The sequence below is a fragment of the Sebastes fasciatus genome, chromosome 20 (genome assembly GCF_043250625.1).
Source record: "Sebastes fasciatus isolate fSebFas1 chromosome 20, fSebFas1.pri, whole genome shotgun sequence".
Classification (NCBI taxonomy): domain Eukaryota; kingdom Metazoa; phylum Chordata; class Actinopteri; order Perciformes; family Sebastidae; genus Sebastes; species Sebastes fasciatus.
Genome location: NC_133814.1, coordinates 18246311 through 18266163, shown reverse-complemented (window position 1 = coordinate 18266163; position 19853 = coordinate 18246311). Strand labels below are relative to the sequence as shown.

Sequence of the window (19853 nt, the reverse complement as noted above, 5' to 3'; positions counted from 1 at the left end):
TGGTGTTAGCCAGCCTTAAAGGGACTGTTTGTAACTTTTTACAGGTATCAATCTACCGGGTGGGGATCCCATGCGCGCTTGCGTGTGGCTACGCTGTTCAGACCGCTCCTCTGCCTGCTTGCCTTCACACACACACTGCGCGCGTTCTCGCGCTCCACTCTTACGTGCATGCGCGCAGACTACACACTGCAGAAGACTTCATAGCTCTGAGAGTATCTAGTAAATGTGCAGTGGACGTTTGTGCAGAAATAACTGCTGCAGCTCCTCCAGTCCAACAGAGGTTTTCCGTGTCTTGTGAAGTGACGGGGCTCCGCAACGAGTTACGTTATCGTCGCCGACCAAAACTCCGGTGTCTCCCTTGTTCCTGGTCGGGAGGCTGAAGCAGGAAAAGCCAACACTAGGATCAGCATTGATTCATGGAGAGACCTTCGTCTTGTCAGCTAACATTACTGCCAAGCAGGTGAAATATAGAGTGATATTGTGGTTTTAGCTGACGTGTGTCGCCTCACTGTTTTGAGCGATGCTCGTTCATGTCTATGTAGAGCGAGCACAAGCTCGAGCAACAGGACGCTGACTTTCGTTGACTTAACGGCCACAGGTGTCGCTGTTAACGAGCATTTCTGAAAGTTACAAATAGTCCCTTTTAATATGTTATTATGATAGGCTGATTCATAGAATTTCTCAAGGGGGTTGACCTACAATCTTTGAGCAGATTTTCATTTGGTGGAGCAGTTTTGACTTTAAAGTAGTGGACAAACTCTTGTACCATGTAGTATAACAATACTGTAGAACACTCATAATAACAAGTAAAAAAACAAAAGAAGAATTTGTTTACTCGCGGAGAAAGTAAATTCTTTGTTTTGTCTTTACGTACATGTACCCATACAGAGTATGATATGGCCTTGCATCATATGAAATGTGTCACACACTCTGGAAATGCATTGTTGCACACATTTACACACATCCATACAACCATCACAGATCACTATCCCATGTACAGAGTTTATCTGACTGCTCTAGCTGAGCTGTCTTCTCACCAGCTGTCCATATTATGTATTAATTCCTAAATATAATAATATTTTCTAAATATAACAGAAGTAAAAAACAAAAGAAGAACTTGTTTACTCGCCCCAAAAAGACCTGAGGCGGTGGAGAAAGTAAATTCTTTGTTTGTCTTTTTACAATATAGAAGTGTAATGGCAATTTTCATATCTGCAGTTTAACACTGTACCTTTAGATAATCTCAGGGCCTCACATGTTCAACTTCGTCACCATAGGACAGTGACCTGACATTTTAGTTCTCTGTAACTGCAAACAACAGATTGCTGAAATACTTGTTATGTCTTGTGATGCTCTGTTGTCTGCTGTGTGCTGATGCATTGATACACTTTATATCCTTCTCTTCCTTTCTTCTTTGCACTTATCTTCATGTTATGCTTTAAATGTATAAATACTGACTACTCTTTGTATTCGGGGCTCACTTGCCACAGTCCACAACAGGTGGCTGTGCTCGTGAGTCCATCTGCAGATGCTTTAGTTATTAATGTATGCCTTTTTATTAAATTCACTGAAAGACAAGTTGTTACGTTGGTTTGTGTCTTGTTTTAACAGAAACTGCCACCACAGTAACTTAAATCATATATACTTTATTATACAGTATTTGTAATATTATGATACAGCTCAAATGTGTTTTCGGGGATCTTAAAGGGTCCTCTACTTTTAGTTCTCAGTTTATATAACTTATATAGCTGAGCTTTCTGCCTAAAAAAATGTACAATACTGTAGAACACTCATAATCACAGAAGTAAAAAACAAAAGAAGAATTTGTATAGAAAGGATGTCAACCTGCCAAATAGGTCACAAATGAAAGGATTGAATTCTGATTATGAAAGCAGGTTATATCTAAAATAGGCACAGAGGTTACCTAAGGCCACTTGACCCAATGAGAAACGTCCTTCTCGGCCACCGTAGCTCAGTGACAACACGGCAGAGTACTTTGATCTGAATCTGCCTGCTGCTAAAGCTGCTAGCTTCACTGATCAGTAGCCAGCTCTGCTGTCTAGTTGTGGATGCGGACAGTCAATCAAGGCTGTGATAAAGACGGTTGATGTGAGTAACTATGTTTATCTTTACTTAACTTAAACGTGTTTGATAGTTAAAGCAGCGTTTCTGTTGTAATGTGGCTTCAAAGGGTGGTGGCTGTTGGGGATGCTAACGTTAGCTCCCTAGCTACATATATGAGGTTAGCTTGGGTTGGATTAATGTTTTTAAGTGGTTTAACAACTATTTAATGTAGATATTATATCACCTGTAAGTACATTGACTTCACTATGTTGTAGTTGACATGTTAATGTTGGTGTAACACATGTTGGAGATGGCTGAATGGGTGATTTGATGTTAGCTAGCCAGCAGTTTCAGGAAATAGTCGGTGACATGCTGTCAGTGAAGGGTGGCACCCTGCTGGAGCTGCAGATATGTAAGATGCTAAATGACGTGTTGTTAATCCACAACACTTGTATTATCTTTTGATGTAGTGGTCTACATCAAGAGGAATATGAGGCTGAAGGAGATCCAGAGGACTGCCCACCAGGCGTGGAGTCCTGCAGAGCACCATCCCATCCACCTGGCCTTAGGAACATCAGCACAGCAGCTGGATGCCTCCTTCAACACCACAGCTGCCCTGGAGATCTTTGAGGTGGATTTCGCTGACCCATCTCTGGATATGCAGCTCAAAGGGTCATTGCCAACCTCAAACAGGTAATTTAAAGGTCCCATATCATGCTGATTTTCAGGTTCATACTTGTATTTTGTGTTTCTACTAGAACATGTTCACATGCTGTAATGTTCAAAAAAAACTTTATTTTTCTCATACTGTCAGCCTGAATATACATGTATTTATTCTCTGTCTGAAACGCTCCGTTTTAGCGCATTTTGACGGAATTGCAACAGAATTGCGTTGCTAGGCAACAGCTTGGGTCCATGTTTATTTCCTGTCAGCTGATGACATTCACATACACTGCAATCAGGAATAAACTGGAACACATTTAGAATCTTTACGTTTAAAATTGTGTGAAAGGGACTATTTGTAACTTTCAGAAATGCTTGTTAACAGCGACACCTGTGGCCGTGAAGTCAACGAAAGTCAGCGTCAGGCTCGTGCTTGCTCACTCTAAATAGACATGAACGAGCATCGCTCAAAACAGTGAGGCGACACACGTCAGCTAAAACTACAATATCACTCTATATTTCAGCTGCTTGGCAGTAATGTTAGCTGACCAGACAAAGGTCTCCATGAATCACTGCTGATCCTAGTGTTGGCTTTTCCTGCTGGCTGAAGCAGGAGGAGAAACGTTATCGTCTCCGAGCGAAGCCGCAGGGGAGACACCGGCGCGGAGGCGGTAACGTTTTCTCTTCCTGCTTCAGCCCCGCTGATAACGTTTCTCGCTGCGGAGCCCCGTCACTTCACAAGACATGGGAAACCTCTGTTGGTCTGGAGGAGCTGCAGCATTTATTTCTGCACAAACATCCACTGTACATTTACTAGATATTCTCAGAGCTAAACTAACTCTTCTGCAGTGGGTAGTGAGCGCGCATTCACATCTAGAGGTGGAGCGAGAATGCGCGAGCAGTGTGAGTGAAGGCAAGCAGGCAGAGGAGCAGTGAGTCTGGCAACATGCGGGCGCGCATATGCGAGCGGCATGTGTCCCGACCCGGTACATTTATACGCTTAAAAAGTTACAAACAGTCCCTTTAAGGGTCTAAATATTGTATATTCGTGACATCACAAATTGGCAGAAATCCTGACAGCTTGTTTCAAATGCAGAGTTTCTGAATACGGGCTGTGTGTATTTCCCTGTGGATTGAGTGTTTCGATACTTTCATAGTATTTATATAGGACTTAAGCCTGCTTTATAATAAAAAAACAAGAAAATCTCCCTTTTCTATATTATGGGACCTTTAAGATACAAGATAGTACCACTGTTCATATCAGCTCCTGTAGAGAAGTCATTTTGTTGTTTTGGTACAGGGCAATCTCAGCTTTACTACTAGCCACAGATATGATAACAGTCACAGACCTGTATATATGAGGAAGCTCCAGTATTCTGGTAGTAATTTCTTATACTGATAACGTAGAAGGTGTGTCCTAAGGGTGTATCCTCTATCAACAAGCAAATTCAACACACACTTCAAACCCTTCAGATCTGCATCTTATCAAACTTTGTCTAAAGTTTGCATTTCTACAAGCTAATGTTTGATTAATGTGATTATTTGACCTTGAATAATTTTCTTGACACATAAGCCACAAATATTTATCCATACTCTCAGTCTTTTAGTGTTCACTTCAAACTATTTGGGCAAAATTTGAAATAAATCATGGCTGATTCCAAATTAATACACTAAATTAATAAATGATGCATTATTTTGGCTCAAAAGACAACGTGTTAGACCGTTCAACATATAGCTTTTGTAGCAATATGCAGAAGACTGCTTACTTTAACACCAAGTGCACTTCAGAGTTGGCTAGGAGTACGCCATTTGTAGCAAAAACCTCACTATACTTTTCATACTCCACAGGTTGCACAGTATCGTATGGGTGAATTTTGGCATGGGAGCAGATGGTACTGGAGGGAGACTGGTTGGTGGCAGTGAAAACGGCACATTAACTGTATATAACCCGGAGGTCATAATGAGCTCCGGTGCAGAGGCTGTAGTGGGAACGTCTGACAAACACACAGGACCCGTCCGAGCGCTCGATTTCAACCCTTTTCAGGTAAAAATCTTCAGTCGAAATCTTAGAGACAGTTTATACAGAAGGACCTGTCTTTCTTGTAGTACGCATTATTAATATTTCTCAATTTCTCCTCTCCCAGAGTAATCTCCTCGCTTCGGGTGCAAATGATTCAGAGATATATATCTGGGATCTGAACAACTTTAACAGTCCAATGACACCAGGAACGAAGTCCCAGGTGGGTTTGAACATGTCAGGAGCCAAATAGCTAATTAAGTGGTTTACTGGCTTGTTTAGTTTTGTAGTTTGGTCTGCTATTTCACTGCAGTGAGTTTGTTACATATGTGTGGGATAAAGGTTGTCTTGCTGGCTGTGTAGGAGGTTATGTTCCTCAATTAACATGTAAGTAAGCTTTGTATTTAGTGCCTTCATTGTACATGTAGGATCAGTAAGAAGAAGTCGTGTGTCTTACAACTCGATACTTTACAATAAACGAATAGAGGTTGCTAATTTTGAGTGTGTGTTATGTTATAGTTAATTATAGTGGTATGTCTGTTAATTTCTGTTCTTCTAGAAACCCCATTTTTGAAGCATCTTATTGTGTATTCTTACCGATACACCACAATGATTATGAACTCAACAACCTGTGACATTTATTAGGAGGTTTAAAAAAAATACTAACGAATAGTGCGTGATTGAGAAATCATGAGAGATCTTGGGTTTAAGGAAGTTCACAAATGTCTGTTGTGAGACATGAGTTGACTTCTTGTTTTGATCCGGACCTAATAGACTGTTTCGAGTCAAAACACAAAATAGAAAACCACAACTGGCAGCTTTCTCCTTGTTTCCTGTCTGTGTGTTGAGACTGAAAGCCACAGGAAAGTTTTGTTCATGGTTTCAATTTCATGTGTTGTGTTGTATATCTTCCCTTAGACAACAGGGTTATTGTTGCCTGGTCACATGGACATTTTCTTTATAAAATGATCAAGTTTCAAGCAAGCCATTCATCAATTTCATAAAAACGATTTACTTTTACTGAATATCTTGATCCTACATCTCTATCAGCAGCTGACCAACATAGTTTGCATCCCTCAGGCCTTGTCATATTATCATTTGAATATCAGTTTGACTCACAGTCAGGTTTGTTTTGACAGTAACAGCCTTTGTCTCATCTTTCAGCCTGCTGAAGACATCAGCGTTGTGTCCTGGAACAGGCAGGTTCAGCACATCCTGGCCTCGGCCAACCCCAGCGGGAAAGCAGTCGTGTGGGATCTGAGAAAGAACGAGCCAATCATCAAGATCAGTGATCACAGCAACAGGGTCGGTGGCTTTAATAAAAAATACAGCAAGTGCAAAGTTATTCTTCTGCAAAATCACTGCAAGTTTGTCTTTCACAAATCAATCAATATGGGTCGTCTGCCACACTTCAGCAACATTCTCAGATGATTGAACATTTGTAAAGCAGTTATTCACAGGATTTGTCTGTTTTCGCACACATCGGCCACTGAGAATAAACAAAGCTTTAGGGTGCAGCATTAATTTTGAGAATCTTTTTAAGCCCCCCATCCCTTTTAGATTAGACAGAAAGTTAGTTTAAGTTAAAATGTTCGACCCTGTAGAAAATCTCTTATATCATCCTAAATCTCATCTGTTGTGTGATTTCAGATGCACTGTTCAGGAATGCTCTGGCACCCTGATGTGGCCACTCAGCTGGTGTTGGCCTCTGAAGACGATCGACTGCCCGTCATCCAGATGTGGGACCTCCGTTTTGCCACATCACCCCTTAAAGTCTTTGAGAACCACACAAGGTGAGGCTTTAACGGTTTGTGCTTATTTCCGTTTTTTAGACATGTTGCACAATTTACTGAATGCACCTTCTGTTGGTGTTTTCTTACAGGGGGATTCTGTCTATATCCTGGAGCCAGGCCGACTCTGAGCTCCTGCTGAGTAGTGCTAAAGACAACAGGATCCTCTGCTGGAATCCAAACACTGGAGAGGTATAACATGAATTGCTTCCCATGCCTCATTATTGTGAATCAGTGACGATGATGCCACGGATTCTCACGCGTCATTTCCTTCATTTTAGGTCATTTACGAGCTTCCAACAACAAACCAGTGGTGCTTTGATGTCCAGTGGTGCCCCAGGAATCCTGCCCTGCTTTCAGCCGCCTCGTTCGATGGGAGAATCTCCGTCTACTCTGTTATGGGAGGCAGCTTGAAGGGTCAGCAGCAAAGCACAGCTGATAAGGTAGTGGCTGTTCTTAATCCCAGAGGCTTTGTGCTGTGCTGTGTTGTTTGTCCACAAGATGGTGCTGGTGTGAAGGGATTGACATTGATTAATTAACAGCAATACAACATCAAATTTAAAAGAGAGTTAGACTACAGTATTGACTTTTAACTTTTACCTGCTGTTGAAATAGAAATCTAAAAAGCTCAGTGCGATACACTGAAGTGTCTTCAGGTAGACAAAACTGACATTCTGGTATCGTACGGTAAGCAGTCAGCGTCGACAAAAAGTATTGAGAAGCCAGGACCAGTGAAATTGACGTTTTTGTTTAATCAACTGTCAAAATAGTTGCTGATGAATCGACTTATTGTTTCAGCTCTAGCCCCAAAGAGTTGTGTTTGTTTTAACATTTAACATTTTGTTTAACAGATCTCCTCCTCATTTGATTCAATGGATCCCTTCGGTACAGGGCAGGTGCTGCCTCCCCTGCAAGTCCCTCAGCCTGCAGCAGTGCAGGACACCATAGTTCCCCCTCTGAAGAAGCCACCCAAGTGGGTGCGCAGGCCAGTGGGCGCTTCCTTTGCTGTAAGTGCAACATTAAAACGTTTTCTAATCATGTTGATGGAATGAGGCGTTTATGACTGATCGTCTGTTGTTGTGTGTTTTTTTTTTTTTCTCAGTTCGGGGGAAAGCTGATAACCTTCGAGAATACCAAGCAGCCTCCGGTGCAAAGCCCCCAGCCGGTCCCCAGACAAGTGTTTGTGAGCCAGGTTACCACGGAGACGGAGTTCCTCCAGCGCTCCAGGGAGCTGCAGGCGGCGCTGCAGTCGGGCTCCTTCAACAACTACTGCCAGGCCAAGATTCAGTGCGCCAAGTCAGACGCTGAGCAGGACATATGGAAGTTCCTTCTGGTACTGAAAAAGCATTACCTCATCTTATCTTTCTGTTTATCACTAGCAAACAAGTCTGAAGTATTTAGGTTGAGAAGTTTTAGAATAAAAATAGTTCCAATGACATCTAAGAGTACAAATGGTAGTAAGCATTATGCTTAATCTATGTTACGATTAAGAGGAGGTCCTTGGACAATGTGCTCCCCTATAAGGGATCCCTGCACCTATAAAGTTTGAGAGTCTCTGGGGTAAAAGCCTTAAGCCTGTCAGTCAGTGTAGTTTTATTGTATTTCGAGCTAATTCATTTTCTCTGTTTACAGGTCAACTTTGAGGATGAAGCCCGCGTTAAATTCCTCCGACTTTTGGGTTTCAGCAAAGATGAACTGGAGAAAAAGGTATTCTGCTTCTGATTTTATAAATGTATTAGCTCTATTAACTGATATCCGTCATATATATGAATGTCCCCGTGACTCGTATTGTCTTAGCTGTAAACATGTTATGTTTTATTCAGATTTCAAAATGCCTGGGGAAGAGCTTTCAGCACAACGGACACGGAGTAGATGCCAAAGACCTGGCAGAAAAGATGCAGCGGCTCTCCACTGAGGTCAGCACACAAAATGTTTATTTTCAAATATTTTTTTCTCATTTGCATACCAAGGTTTGCAGCACTTCTTTTTACTGTAAAATACTCTTATTTCCAGAGGGCTGATGTAACAAATGCGGTAGGTGACACTAGGACTTCTGGTTCAGTTTCACCAGCAGACTTCTTTACTCAGACGCCAAAGGAAAACTCCAACTTCCAGATCCCTGTGTCATGTGGTAAAGTCCCTCATCTGCACACACAGTTAATCATGTGATTAAAACACATGTTATATCTGTTTAGATATCTTGTCTTATTGTTTGTCATTGTGGTTCTTTCGAAGATACCGATGGTTTAATAAGCCAGTCGCTGCTGGTGGGCAACTTCGAGGGCGCTGTGGATCTGTGTCTGAATGACGGTCGTTACGCTGAAGCCATCCTGTTGTCCATCAGTGGAGGAGAGGAGCTGCTCAAGAAAACTCAGCAGAAATACCTAAGCAATCAAAAGAACAGCATTTCAATGGTGAGAGTCCGTTTGATTCATTCTGTTTCAGTCGGTGCCATCACAGGGGGAACATTTTAATCTAATTTGCCTGTCTCTGCACTGCAGCTCATATCATCAGTGGTGACCCAGAACTGGAGAGACATCGTGCAAAGCTGCGAGTTGGACAATTGGAAGGAGGCTCTCGCTGCTCTGCTGACTTACGCTCACCCAGAAGATTTCGCCCGTCTGTGCGGTAAGTCGCACACAAAAATAGCAGCACATTAATCATGCTGTGACTTGCCTCGCTTCCAGGCAAACTGTACAGATTCAAGAAAGCTTGTTTTACTTGCTGAATAACATTTGTACTCATCCTCCCTGCTCTGTTTTCAGCCTTCCCTCTTTCCTTTAACTTTGTTTAATTCTGCTATTCTTCTCGGTAGACACCCTGGGAGGCCGGTTGGAGCATGAGAGGACAGAGAAGCGCTGCCTGCAGGCCTGCCTGTGTTACATCTGCTCTGGGAACATTGAGAAGCTGGTGGAGTGCTGGGCCTTGCATAGAGACTGCTGCTCCCCTCTTGGTCTAGAGGTACAATCTTTAGTAAAGGATTTGCATCCACAAAATACAGTTCACTGCACTTTTGCACCAAGCATAAGAGTTTGAGCACAAAAGCAAATTTGAAATATGTGTGGAGTCTTATTTTTATGTGCTACCACATCTGAAAATGATCAACAAACTGATTTTTTTTCATGGTAATTATTGAATATTGTACTTAACAAAGATGCGTGTGTACCAGAAGAATCCAGAACGGTTGCTTGTACTGACATGCAAAGTTTGAAAGGAACTTTTGATTGGGCTTTTTAACGATTTTAACGGGCTGCACATACAACGCACCCTTGTAGGCTAAAGGTGAGAGCACTGAAGAATGTTGTAGTCACAGTGACGTGTGACATGTTTCTTTGTGTCTCCGTGCATTTTTCAGGATCTGGTTGAAAAAGTAATGATGCTGCGCAAGTCAATCGAACGCCTCCGCAACAGCGAGGTGGCGGTCCAGAGCCCCATCCTGGCCGAGAAGCTCACCTGCTACGCCGGCATTCTGGCTGCAGAGGGCAGTTTGGCCACCGCTATGACCTACCTGCCTGACAACTCAGACCAAGTGAGAGGCCTAATTTCAAAACCCCAAATTCATAGTTTTGCTCCGTTTGGATTGTGATAAATACCCTTTTTTTTTTGTGTTCGTCTCCCCAGGCTGGGATCACAATGCTGAGAGACCGGCTGTTCCACGCTCAGGAAGAGGCTGCCGTTGGACAGCAGCCTCCAAACTCCTTCAACAGAGTCGACGTGTCCACAGCCAAGCCCACTCCTGCTGCGCCGACTCCTGCACCAAAAGCACAAATTATGGTATAAATACATTAGCAATCAAAAACATGAAATCATATACATCAGACCGGCAATACGTCATCCAGATCCGATACGTGAATATTCACTGTCAGTGTGGTAAATCGCTAAATGGTGTGATTAGCATGGCTAGTTAACATTAGCTTGAGTGGGAGGCTGCTACAGTAATACAGTCATACATTAACGTTATAGCAGCATCAGACTGTCGTCTCCAACTAAATCTCACCCCATAGATCAAACATTTGGTTATTAACAGGTTGGTTATGTACAGATAACACTTAGCCTCACGTGGTTCAATCAAATATGTATAGATGTCTGGATAAGCAATATCCGATCGCTGTTGGACGGGGGAAGCTTGAAGGGACATGACGGCGATCAACCTTAATTTATTAAGGTATCGCAAACTCTCAGGTTCAGGCAAGGTCGCAAAATAATTATTAGACATGTGTATAAAACAAACATTTGTATAACAAGAGATGAATGCTTAAGAACTTGTCAAAATTACAATCCAAACATATGTCAAATTGCATTAAAGTCTATGGGATCTTCTGGGTTTTTTTGTGACCCAAAAGGGGGCGCAGCCTTGACTTTTTGCAAAGTACCTGGTCTGATGTATAGTTTGCAAGATTATGTTTCCTATGTGATTATAGATGTTTGCTTTAAAACATACTGTATTTTTTCCCCCACCTTTAGAGTCAGTACCAGCCGTCTGCTGCTTCCCAGGCTGCCCAGCAGCAGCCTCCTATCTCCTCATTTTTTACCCCACAAGCTCCAACCAACAGCGGGCCTGGTCTGCCGCCTTATTCTCATGTACTGCCGCCCAATGCGACCCGCCCTGCCTTGAGGCCTCCCTACCCCCAACATCCTGCTCCGGCTCCAGGTTTGACGTCGACTATTTTTATTCTACTTTCAGGTGTTTCAGGCTGATTTTTTTTATTTGATGTAATTTTACTTGTCCTTTCCCAGGTTTCCTTCCTCATCAGCCATTCCAGCCTCAGCCCCCTATGTCCATTGGCGGACCCTCAGGCTTCCCTCCTCCAGGTCCTTCCATGCCAGCTGCTAACTTATCAGGACCTGCGCTACCGCCGCCGTCATCCACCTCCGGAGGCCTGCCCCCCATGCCCAGCCCCGGGGTGCCACCGATAAGCTTCATGCCGTCTACCTCTTTGCCCTCAGGCCCCATGCCACCCAGCTCCCAACACGGAGCCCCAGTTCCCATGTACCCAGGAGGCCACCACAACCAGGGGCCTGGCCCACCCATGGCATCTGGTCCCTTTGCGCCTCTCGGATCTGGGTACCCACAGGGAGGCCCCGGAGCTCCTGCTGTAAAGCCCTTCTCTGCCCCTGCTGTTGCTCCTCCTCCCACAGGTAGATGTCGCTTTGATTTCTAAAGACAGATCAACACATAACAGTTAACTGGAATCTGTTGCTGATGGTTATTCAGCTGTTCACCTCATTTGACTTGCAGGATACTTTCCCTGGCTGAATTCCCAGTCTGACTATGAAGGTGACAGTTAGGGTTGGATATAGAATAAGAGTGCGTCGAAATATACACTTGAGTGACCAGAAAAAAAACACCTGTACAACACAAAATAATCCATGCATTACTTTCGTATTAGATTGCACTACATCACACAGGGTTTCTTTTTTATATTTTTCTGGTTAGTCAGTGTATTTTCGGTGGTGTTTGCTTGTGCCGCTGTATGCTTCAGGGAAATGTAGTGACTTCATTGTATGGATGTCAGCTTAAAACACAGTAAACAAAACCACAGTTTCCAGGCTCGAATCAAGTAAACACAAACACACTTGTTTAAGCTCAAAAAGATATATATGAGATGCTTTAAATTATTCAGCATTGGGATATTGTTAGTATTGAGTTATTATGAGGATGCTGCTTGAACATTTGCCCACATTTGCTGTTTTGTTTCTGCCTAAGCTGCTGAAATCTACGGCTCAGTGACATGATTTTGCTATGTAGACTAGCCTTGGCTGAAAGAGGTTGTCTTGTGTAGACAATCTTTGAATGCTTGAGTGTGAGCACAGGAAAAAATACCACTGGCAATGTCATTGAAATTCTCACTCATCTTCTGATTTAGGACCCCATGAAGGCTGGAATGACCCACCAGCAGTACGAGGTGGACCCAGGAAGAAGAAGGTACTCGTACATTTATCTCTCAATGTAGTGTTTTAGGTCAGTGTTGTCCAGTCTGTGCAATATTTCCTTTAAAATGTGATTAATTAGAATAATATGCTTGCAAATGTGTTAGTGTTCCAGTCAACCATTGCTGTTAGCACAGGTCAAATCAAACTTTTAATAAATCAGCTTCCTTGCAAATTATTATTATTATTTTTTATAAAAACATAAATCTATGGTTCTTCTTACCCTTTAAAAAACACTAGAATAAAGAACTAAACCAAATAGCTCAATACAAGACACAGTAATCCTGCAACTGGCGATGCTTAGACTTTCATGTTTCAACCATTTATCTGTTACTTTTAGCTATCTTTGTCAAATTCTCTGTTCATTTGCTGAGTTTCCATGCCAATAATATATACAAAAGATCATTATTTATTGTTTACCTGAGTCACTCCACCATCCTTCCACCTCTTAACAGCAGAAGTAGTCCTTGGGGTGCAAGTGCCACTGGTTGAATCACTGCTCTAAGATGCCTGGTATAGTAGTAATAATTCACCCCATCAAGAGCTCAGTTCATTAATTTAATGTATTGCTCATTCTTAAAGCTGCACTGATGAATATTTGATTAATAACAATGAATTAAATGACTAGAGGTAATGTGAAAGGGGTCGTGCAGAGTGCCAAACCCTCAGAGAATTAGGACTCTGCTCTCATTAACCTAATCTCCAGCAGCAGAGGGCGGATGTTTTCAGCAAACAAGCTCTGATAAACCTGCTACCTGTTCAACCCCCAAAGTCAGACAGACAAAGTTAGCAACTAGCTCACTAAAGATGAACATCCATCAGCTTGTTATGGAGTTTTTCTGCCTCAAAGTGAATAAAAGAAACAATAAATGATGTCAGATCTAGCTCCGTTTCAGTGTTTCCTAACCTTCCTCTCACTGATTGGATGTGTTTTACTGTTGTGTGTTGGCAGGTCCCTGAGAACTACACTCCACCAGCCCCCATCACGGCCCCTGTGATGGGATTCCCTGTGGAGGCCCCTCAGCCCCACGACCACGCCCAGGTCCCCCCCGGAGCTCCCCAGGAGCCCAGCGTGCAGGTCGGTGTGTGTGACAAGGGGCCGCTATCTGAATTCTCACACGGCAAACACGTCAACACCTTGTATTTGTGTCCTTGTTTTCCTCCTCCAGCTCCTCCAGCAGCTGCCGGCAGAGAGGGTGGAGCAGAAAGAAATCCCAGCTGAACACATGGTCCTCAAATCCACCTTTGACAGCCTGGTGCAGCGCTGCCAGCTCGCAGCTGGAGACCCAGTAAGTCTCACTGTGTGTGTGCAGCTGCATCCACATTTTGCTGTTTGTAATAAAGCTTGTATTGATTCTAGGAGAATGTTTTTATTGGATATAAAATCACCACAAATATTTTCATTTTCAGCAAACGAAAAGGAAACTTGATGATGCAGGCAAACGTTTGGGATACCTGTACGACAAGCTGAGAGAGCAGTCGGTAAGAAATTATTACAAGTACACAAAGTTATCATTAAAGAAAGCTGCTAATTTATTTGATTTGATTTAACCTTTATTTAACCAGGCAAGTCTTAAGAATACATTCTCATTTACAGTGGCGGCAGGACAAAAGGCAGAGCCTCTTGAGGGAAGGGGTTAAAAAAGAAAGAGTTAAAACATCCAAACATTTTCCAATAGACCCGCTACTGACATACAATCAAAAACAACCATTACATGAGACGCAGCATTGTGGGTGAACCAACCCTTGGAGGGAGAAATGTAAAACTTATGCCTCACAGTTTCAGGGTCCCTGCAGCATTTATAATGGAGGTCAAATAAAGAGCGGTCTGCTAACGTCAGAGGACATCATTACATTTTAAAAATATATATAATATTAAGGAGAGCATGCCTCCTCCTGGTGCTCCTAATGGTATTTGCAAGATTCCACCGTGCTCAAAGGCCGCTGTCAATCACTGCTCACAAAGCTCGTGAACTCCAATCAAACTTTCTCATTTTAGAGCTAAACGATACACTGAAACATGTTTCTGAATACATTTGAGGTGAGAAATAGGCATTACAGAAACAGAATATTGATTCATATTTGATCAGCGCTGCCTAGTTTGACCGTTTGATTGGCGTTCACGAGGCGTCGCGAGCAGTGATTGACAGAGGCAGAGGAACCTGATTTTTTTTTTTCACAGGTTATCTGTCTCGTGTACTACTAACAGTTTTGAGAATCATTCAAGTAATTTATCCTGCAAAAATGCAAAATATACTCAAGTTTTGCACTGTCAGTCAGACAAAACAAGCAATTTGAAGATGCCTTTTATGGGTGCTTGGAATCTTCCTGATATTTTATAGACTCAAAGGAACATTGTCTAACATTTAATGGGATCTATTGGCAGAAATGGAATTTAATATTAATAAGTATGTTTTTTTTTTTGTGTATAATCACCTGAAAATAAGAGTCGTTGCCTTTTCATTAGCTTAGAATGAGCCGTTTATATCTACAGTAGCCCAGAGCAGACAAACCAAACACGGGCTCTAGATATGGCCATTCATGTTTTCGCGACGGCCACTGTAGTTTTCCTACATTCTTGGCACACGGGAGAAGTTTCAGTTGGTTGCAATCTGCAAACTCACAGCTACATGCCACCACATCCTACACACTGCACCTTTAACCTAAGACATCACATACTAACATGTGTCACTGTTGTCTCTCTCAGCTCTCTCACAACATCCTGAACGGGCTCCACGAGATCAGCCGCTGCGTGGCGAGCCAGAACTACCAGCGGGGCCTGGAGGTCCACACCCAGGTGGTCAGCAGCAGCAACTTCAGCGAGATCTCCGCCTTCATGCCCATCCTCAAAGTGGTCATGACCATCGCCAACAAGCTGGGCGTCTAACTCCACCGGTGGAGGGTCGGGACGACGACACCACCACCAACCAGACTTCAGTGTTATCATATTGTTATATATGTATTTATTTCTTTTTGACCTGATGACGTGCTTTGATAAGGAGAATAATAACTGATGATATTGCAGATTGTGGTCTTCATCACTCCATGCATATTCCTTCCTGGAGGCTGATTTGGGCGGTGAGGTGGATTTTTTGTAGATGTTGCCGTGGTAATTTTACGATAAAATGAATGTAAACTGAAAGTCGTGATTCTGTGTAAATTCAACGGTTGATGTAATATACAAAGTTTGAATCAAGGCGGTGTTTGTACAAGTAGTTGCATTTTCATCTACACCTGTGCATATTTTTTCTTCTAGTAATACAGTTTTTGATTGAATACATGCAGTGCTCCAACTGCAGAAACGAAACATCTGAGACTAGCAGCTCCTACGTCTGAGGTATAGGGGTGAAAAACGGTGGGAATAAAATATGGGTTGCACTTATCTATCCTGTCGGTGTAGTTTGTATGAGGGAGAAACACACCGATGCTCTTTTTACTGTGTGTCATATCGTAACGAGCATCAAGGAAGCACTAACATTAAAAAAAAAATACTGATTGTTCTCTTCACCTGCTGTAACAGGTTGTGTCCAGTTGATTGTGCCACAACGAGGGGCTTTTGGGCCTAAAGCACTGCAGAAGAATGCCATACGGTGATTGTCAAGTTGCTGTTTTTATTTTAATTTCTTAGCACTGTTGTTTCCTGATAGGTTGTGTGAACGATTGAATCTTCTATTCTCGCTTCGGTGTGCATGTTTCCCTGCTGAGTTCACATGGCAGCTCATAAACAAAAGTTACATTAATTTATGTTGAACTGAGAATGATCCCTTTTACTCATCTTTCTACCCCCTCGGCTAAAGTCTTATCCTTTTGTAACTTTTTTATCTTATTTGTTTTTAGATTAGATCATACCAACTCAAATGAACTGACAACATATGATAGTCTGAGGTTTGTAGCTGGACATAAAGCTGGATAGTTTTTGTGTATCATGGCAGCAGAAGGCAGTAAAGTGCCTCAGTGTGCTCATTTTGGTTGCACAGATATTTATACAATCCATCATATTTGCTTACTTTACTCATGTCGGTATCTTTTTCAAATAAAAGTTCACTTCATAAGATTTTGAGACTTGAGAAATTTCTTCAAACGTATTAATTGATACATATGCCTAATAAGGGTAATTTGATTAGTTATTGGTCATTAATAAGAACAACTTTGGGGTTGCCATTTCTTTGTCTTTGTAGTTATCTCTTTAGTTCATTGACTTTTTCTGTGTTATAAAGTGAGCAACCTCATTTAGGGGTGTTGCAATATACCGGTATCGATGATAAGTAATATTCTTTAATTAAATAAATGTTTTATTAATATTTATTTAAATAAATAATGATAAAAAAAAATAATTATAGTTAAAATATATAATATGAAGCATTGCTATAAACAATGTATAAAGTTAGTACATTAAAATGCTGTTATCAAGAAGTATAATCCAATAATATAATGTTTATTATAACACTTTGCTTCTTTAAGTAACATTTTGAATGCAGGAAATGGTAATTTCACAATAATGGTGTTCTAGGCAATTCACATTTTGGACAGTAGGTGGCTCTCTGTTTGCTGTAACATGTCATGCATTTGCTTTCTGTACAACTACAACACAATAGGCACTTACTATTTTTCTCATTTGCTTTGGCTCAATCCACAAATGAGAATTCTTTTTTTATAAAATAATAACATCAAATCTCTGAACAATTAGTTGGTTGTTCACAACAGATTAGAATTTATCATTCATTCAAACAAATTTAATTGCACATGTTGTGGCACGTGTACAAAAGAGAAAGTACAATAACCACTTGCACACGTCTGATTTACATGTATATTCTATAAAATATCTATGACATGGTGCTACACAAATACATGTACTGTAAACACAAATGTGCATAACCTGTTCCTGTGTATACAGTATTGTAGCCTACACTATTGACTTCTCCCAGTAAACATTTACCTGCTATTGAAATCTAAAAAGCTCAGTGCAATACACAAAAAGCCTTCAACTAGACAGAATTGACATTCTGGTATAGTACAGTAAGCAGTCACGGTCAACAAAAAGTAGAAATGAATTACGAAACAATTAATGATGACAAAACAACTTTTCCTTTTGGTGTAATTGGCCAATTTACTGACACATTAATTAGGTTTTGAAGCATGAATGAATTAAATGTTTTGAGTTAAAATGAGTTAACAAAAGCAATTGAGAAAAACTGTCATGCATTTGCTTTCTCTTTGCTGTACAACTACAACACAATAGAGTTTTCTGCATCTACACCCACAAGTAAGCAACTTTAGCTGCAAAACTTCTAATTTCCCACTTTCAACAAAAGTATTTGAATGCACCAAAGTATGTCACCTGAGGGGCGTTTCTTTTTCACCACTTCATTGATTTGATTCACTGTCACATCCTGAGGGTGTGTTGTGACACACAGATATATATGTGTGGTATGTCAGTTAGTTTACAAGCTGGCACAGGTATTTTACCAGCTCCTGTCTCCCATTGGTCCAGGAGGATCATAAGGTCAGGACCTTGCTGCTGATTGGCTGGTTGGAGTCAGATGCTGTGAGCTGGGATGCTTGAATGTTTTTTGGGGTTTTTTGAACTGCAGTAACCTCCAGTCAAGTCCTGTCTGGGGTGATGATAATACAACATCACCACACATCATCACACCACTGTTGCGTCCTCCTGAGTCATCCTGTACTCACCCTGTACGGGACACGGTGGCCTCAGGAGTTTCTTAAGACTGCAATGTGCTGAGTGTGATACTGATATACAACTGTAGACTAGTTATACAGCTGGAATCCTGACTGGCAGCTTTTCTTCAATCACGTTGGCTCATTTTTTTACAGTCTTGACACTCTAAGTTTGTCTAATCATAATTTAGTTGCTTTTTTGTGAGTTGATATAAATGTAACTGATTATGTTAAAATATTAAATATGATATAACGACGGAGTATTAGGGCCACATTGAGGAAAAAATAAATAAATCTGAGATTTCGAGAATAAAGTCATAATATTACTAGAATAAAGTCATAGGTTTACAAGAAACAAAAGTCGTAATATTATGAAAATAAAGTCATAAGTTTACAAAAAAAGGTTAGTATTATGAGAATAAAGTTGTAAGTTTAAGAGAAAAAAGTTGTAGTATCATGAGAATTAAGTCATAAGTTTAAGAGAAAAAAGTCGTAGTATTATGAGAGTAAAGTCATAAGTTTACGAGACTAAAAGTTGTAATATCATGAGAATAAAGTCAGAAGTTTAAGAAAAAAAAGTTGTAGTATTATGAGAATAAAGTCACAAGTTTACGAGAGAAAAAAAGTCGTAGTATTATGAGAATTATATTTGATGCTGATACAATTGTAATAGTAGTAGAGTATTTCTAGTGTGGTATTTGCTACTTGGTGTGGTGTAAAGTAACGACACTGAACAAAAATATAAACGCAACTTTTTTTCGCTTGAAATAAAAGATCTAAGACTTTTTCTATGCACTCAAAAGACGAATTTTGTGCGTTAGTGATCACTTCTGCTTTGCCAAGATAACCCATCCACACGACAGGTGTGTCAAATCAAGATGCTGATTAAACAGCCTGATTATTGCACAGCTGCTCACAATAAAAGGCCTCTAAAATGTGCAGTTTTACCTTGAAAAGGGACATATAGGCACTCTGAGCTGTGGATTTCAGGTTGTAATTTTTACTTTTGATACTTTTACATATGTTTTGACAATGATACTTAAGGATTTTTACTTGTAAAATAGTGTTTTTGTCTTTGTGGTATTACTACTTTTACTTAAGTAAAGGATCTGAGTACTTTTTCCACCACTGGATGTTATTGTTAAAATGAATGAAGCAAAACAAGATATTCAATTCACAATTATATAAAAGAGAACCTTCACTTCAGAGAGGCTTTTTGAATGACTTAAACTTTGCTCAACAGAAATGACATTTTGTAACCTCCACTAACCAAACACTCCTCAACCTGAGACAGTCTGATGTAATATACAGTAAACTGGTCTCTGGTCAGCACACTGCTCCTACATTCCTCTCTGCCCTGTGTAAACCATTTCACACACTGCGAGAGCACTTTATTCATCTGCAGGCAGGAGCCAAGAACTGCAGTATTAAATAGTTGGGATATATTTGACTTGCACACTTATGTCAGCAGCAAACTGGAAGTGTTGAGTTATTCACCACAGAAGGCCAGAAACTAGCCAGGGAACAGAAAATCCCCCAACAGGCCCCAGTTGGATTAAACTGCAGTTTGCCATCCTTTGAATCCTCACACAAAAGAACCCCAAATACTCCATTACAAAGCTCTGTATTAAAAAAAAGTACTTAGTATTATCAGTAAGATATTATTAAAGAGGACCTATTATGCAAATTTTCTGGTTCATACTTGTATTTTG

At 41.1% G+C, this 19853-nt stretch overlaps 1 protein-coding gene across 2 annotated transcripts; it reads left to right on the top strand.

Moving 5' to 3' along the window:
- Positions 1-1967: 1967 nt before the first annotated feature.
- Positions 1968-16519, top strand: sec31b (SEC31 homolog B, COPII coat complex component). Of its 2 annotated transcripts, XM_074620994.1 has the most exons (26): positions 1968-2109; positions 2535-2757; positions 4576-4771; positions 4872-4967; positions 5909-6049; positions 6395-6537; positions 6627-6726; positions 6816-6977; positions 7386-7541; positions 7637-7867; positions 8167-8241; positions 8358-8450; positions 8548-8665; positions 8770-8948; positions 9036-9162; positions 9350-9495; positions 9890-10063; positions 10156-10308; positions 10999-11185; positions 11272-11673; positions 11774-11812; positions 12402-12460; positions 13418-13543; positions 13635-13754; positions 13876-13947; positions 15173-16519. In XM_074620994.1, exons 2-26 carry the CDS (start codon positions 2555-2557, stop codon positions 15350-15352), a joined length of 3678 nt encoding a protein of 1225 aa, XP_074477095.1. In that variant the 5' UTR covers positions 1968-2109; positions 2535-2554; the 3' UTR covers positions 15353-16519. The 2 variants fall into 2 exon arrangements, with proteins under 2 accessions (XP_074477095.1, XP_074477096.1); XM_074620995.1 differs by lacking the exon at positions 11774-11812.
- The last annotated feature ends 3334 nt before the right edge of the window (positions 16520-19853 follow it).

Excerpts from the sequence above, each read along its gene's own strand:
- sec31b (XM_074620994.1), top strand. The coding sequence starts at position 2,555 with ATGAGGCTGAAGGAGATCCAGAGGACTGCCCACCAGGCGTGGAGTCCT. Across the intron at positions 6,050-6,394 it reads TCAGTGATCACAGCAACAGG|ATGCACTGTTCAGGAATGCT; the intron begins GTCGGTGGCTTT and ends GTGTGATTTCAG. Across the intron at positions 8,451-8,547 it reads TGCAGCGGCTCTCCACTGAG|AGGGCTGATGTAACAAATGC; the intron begins GTCAGCACACAA and ends TCTTATTTCCAG.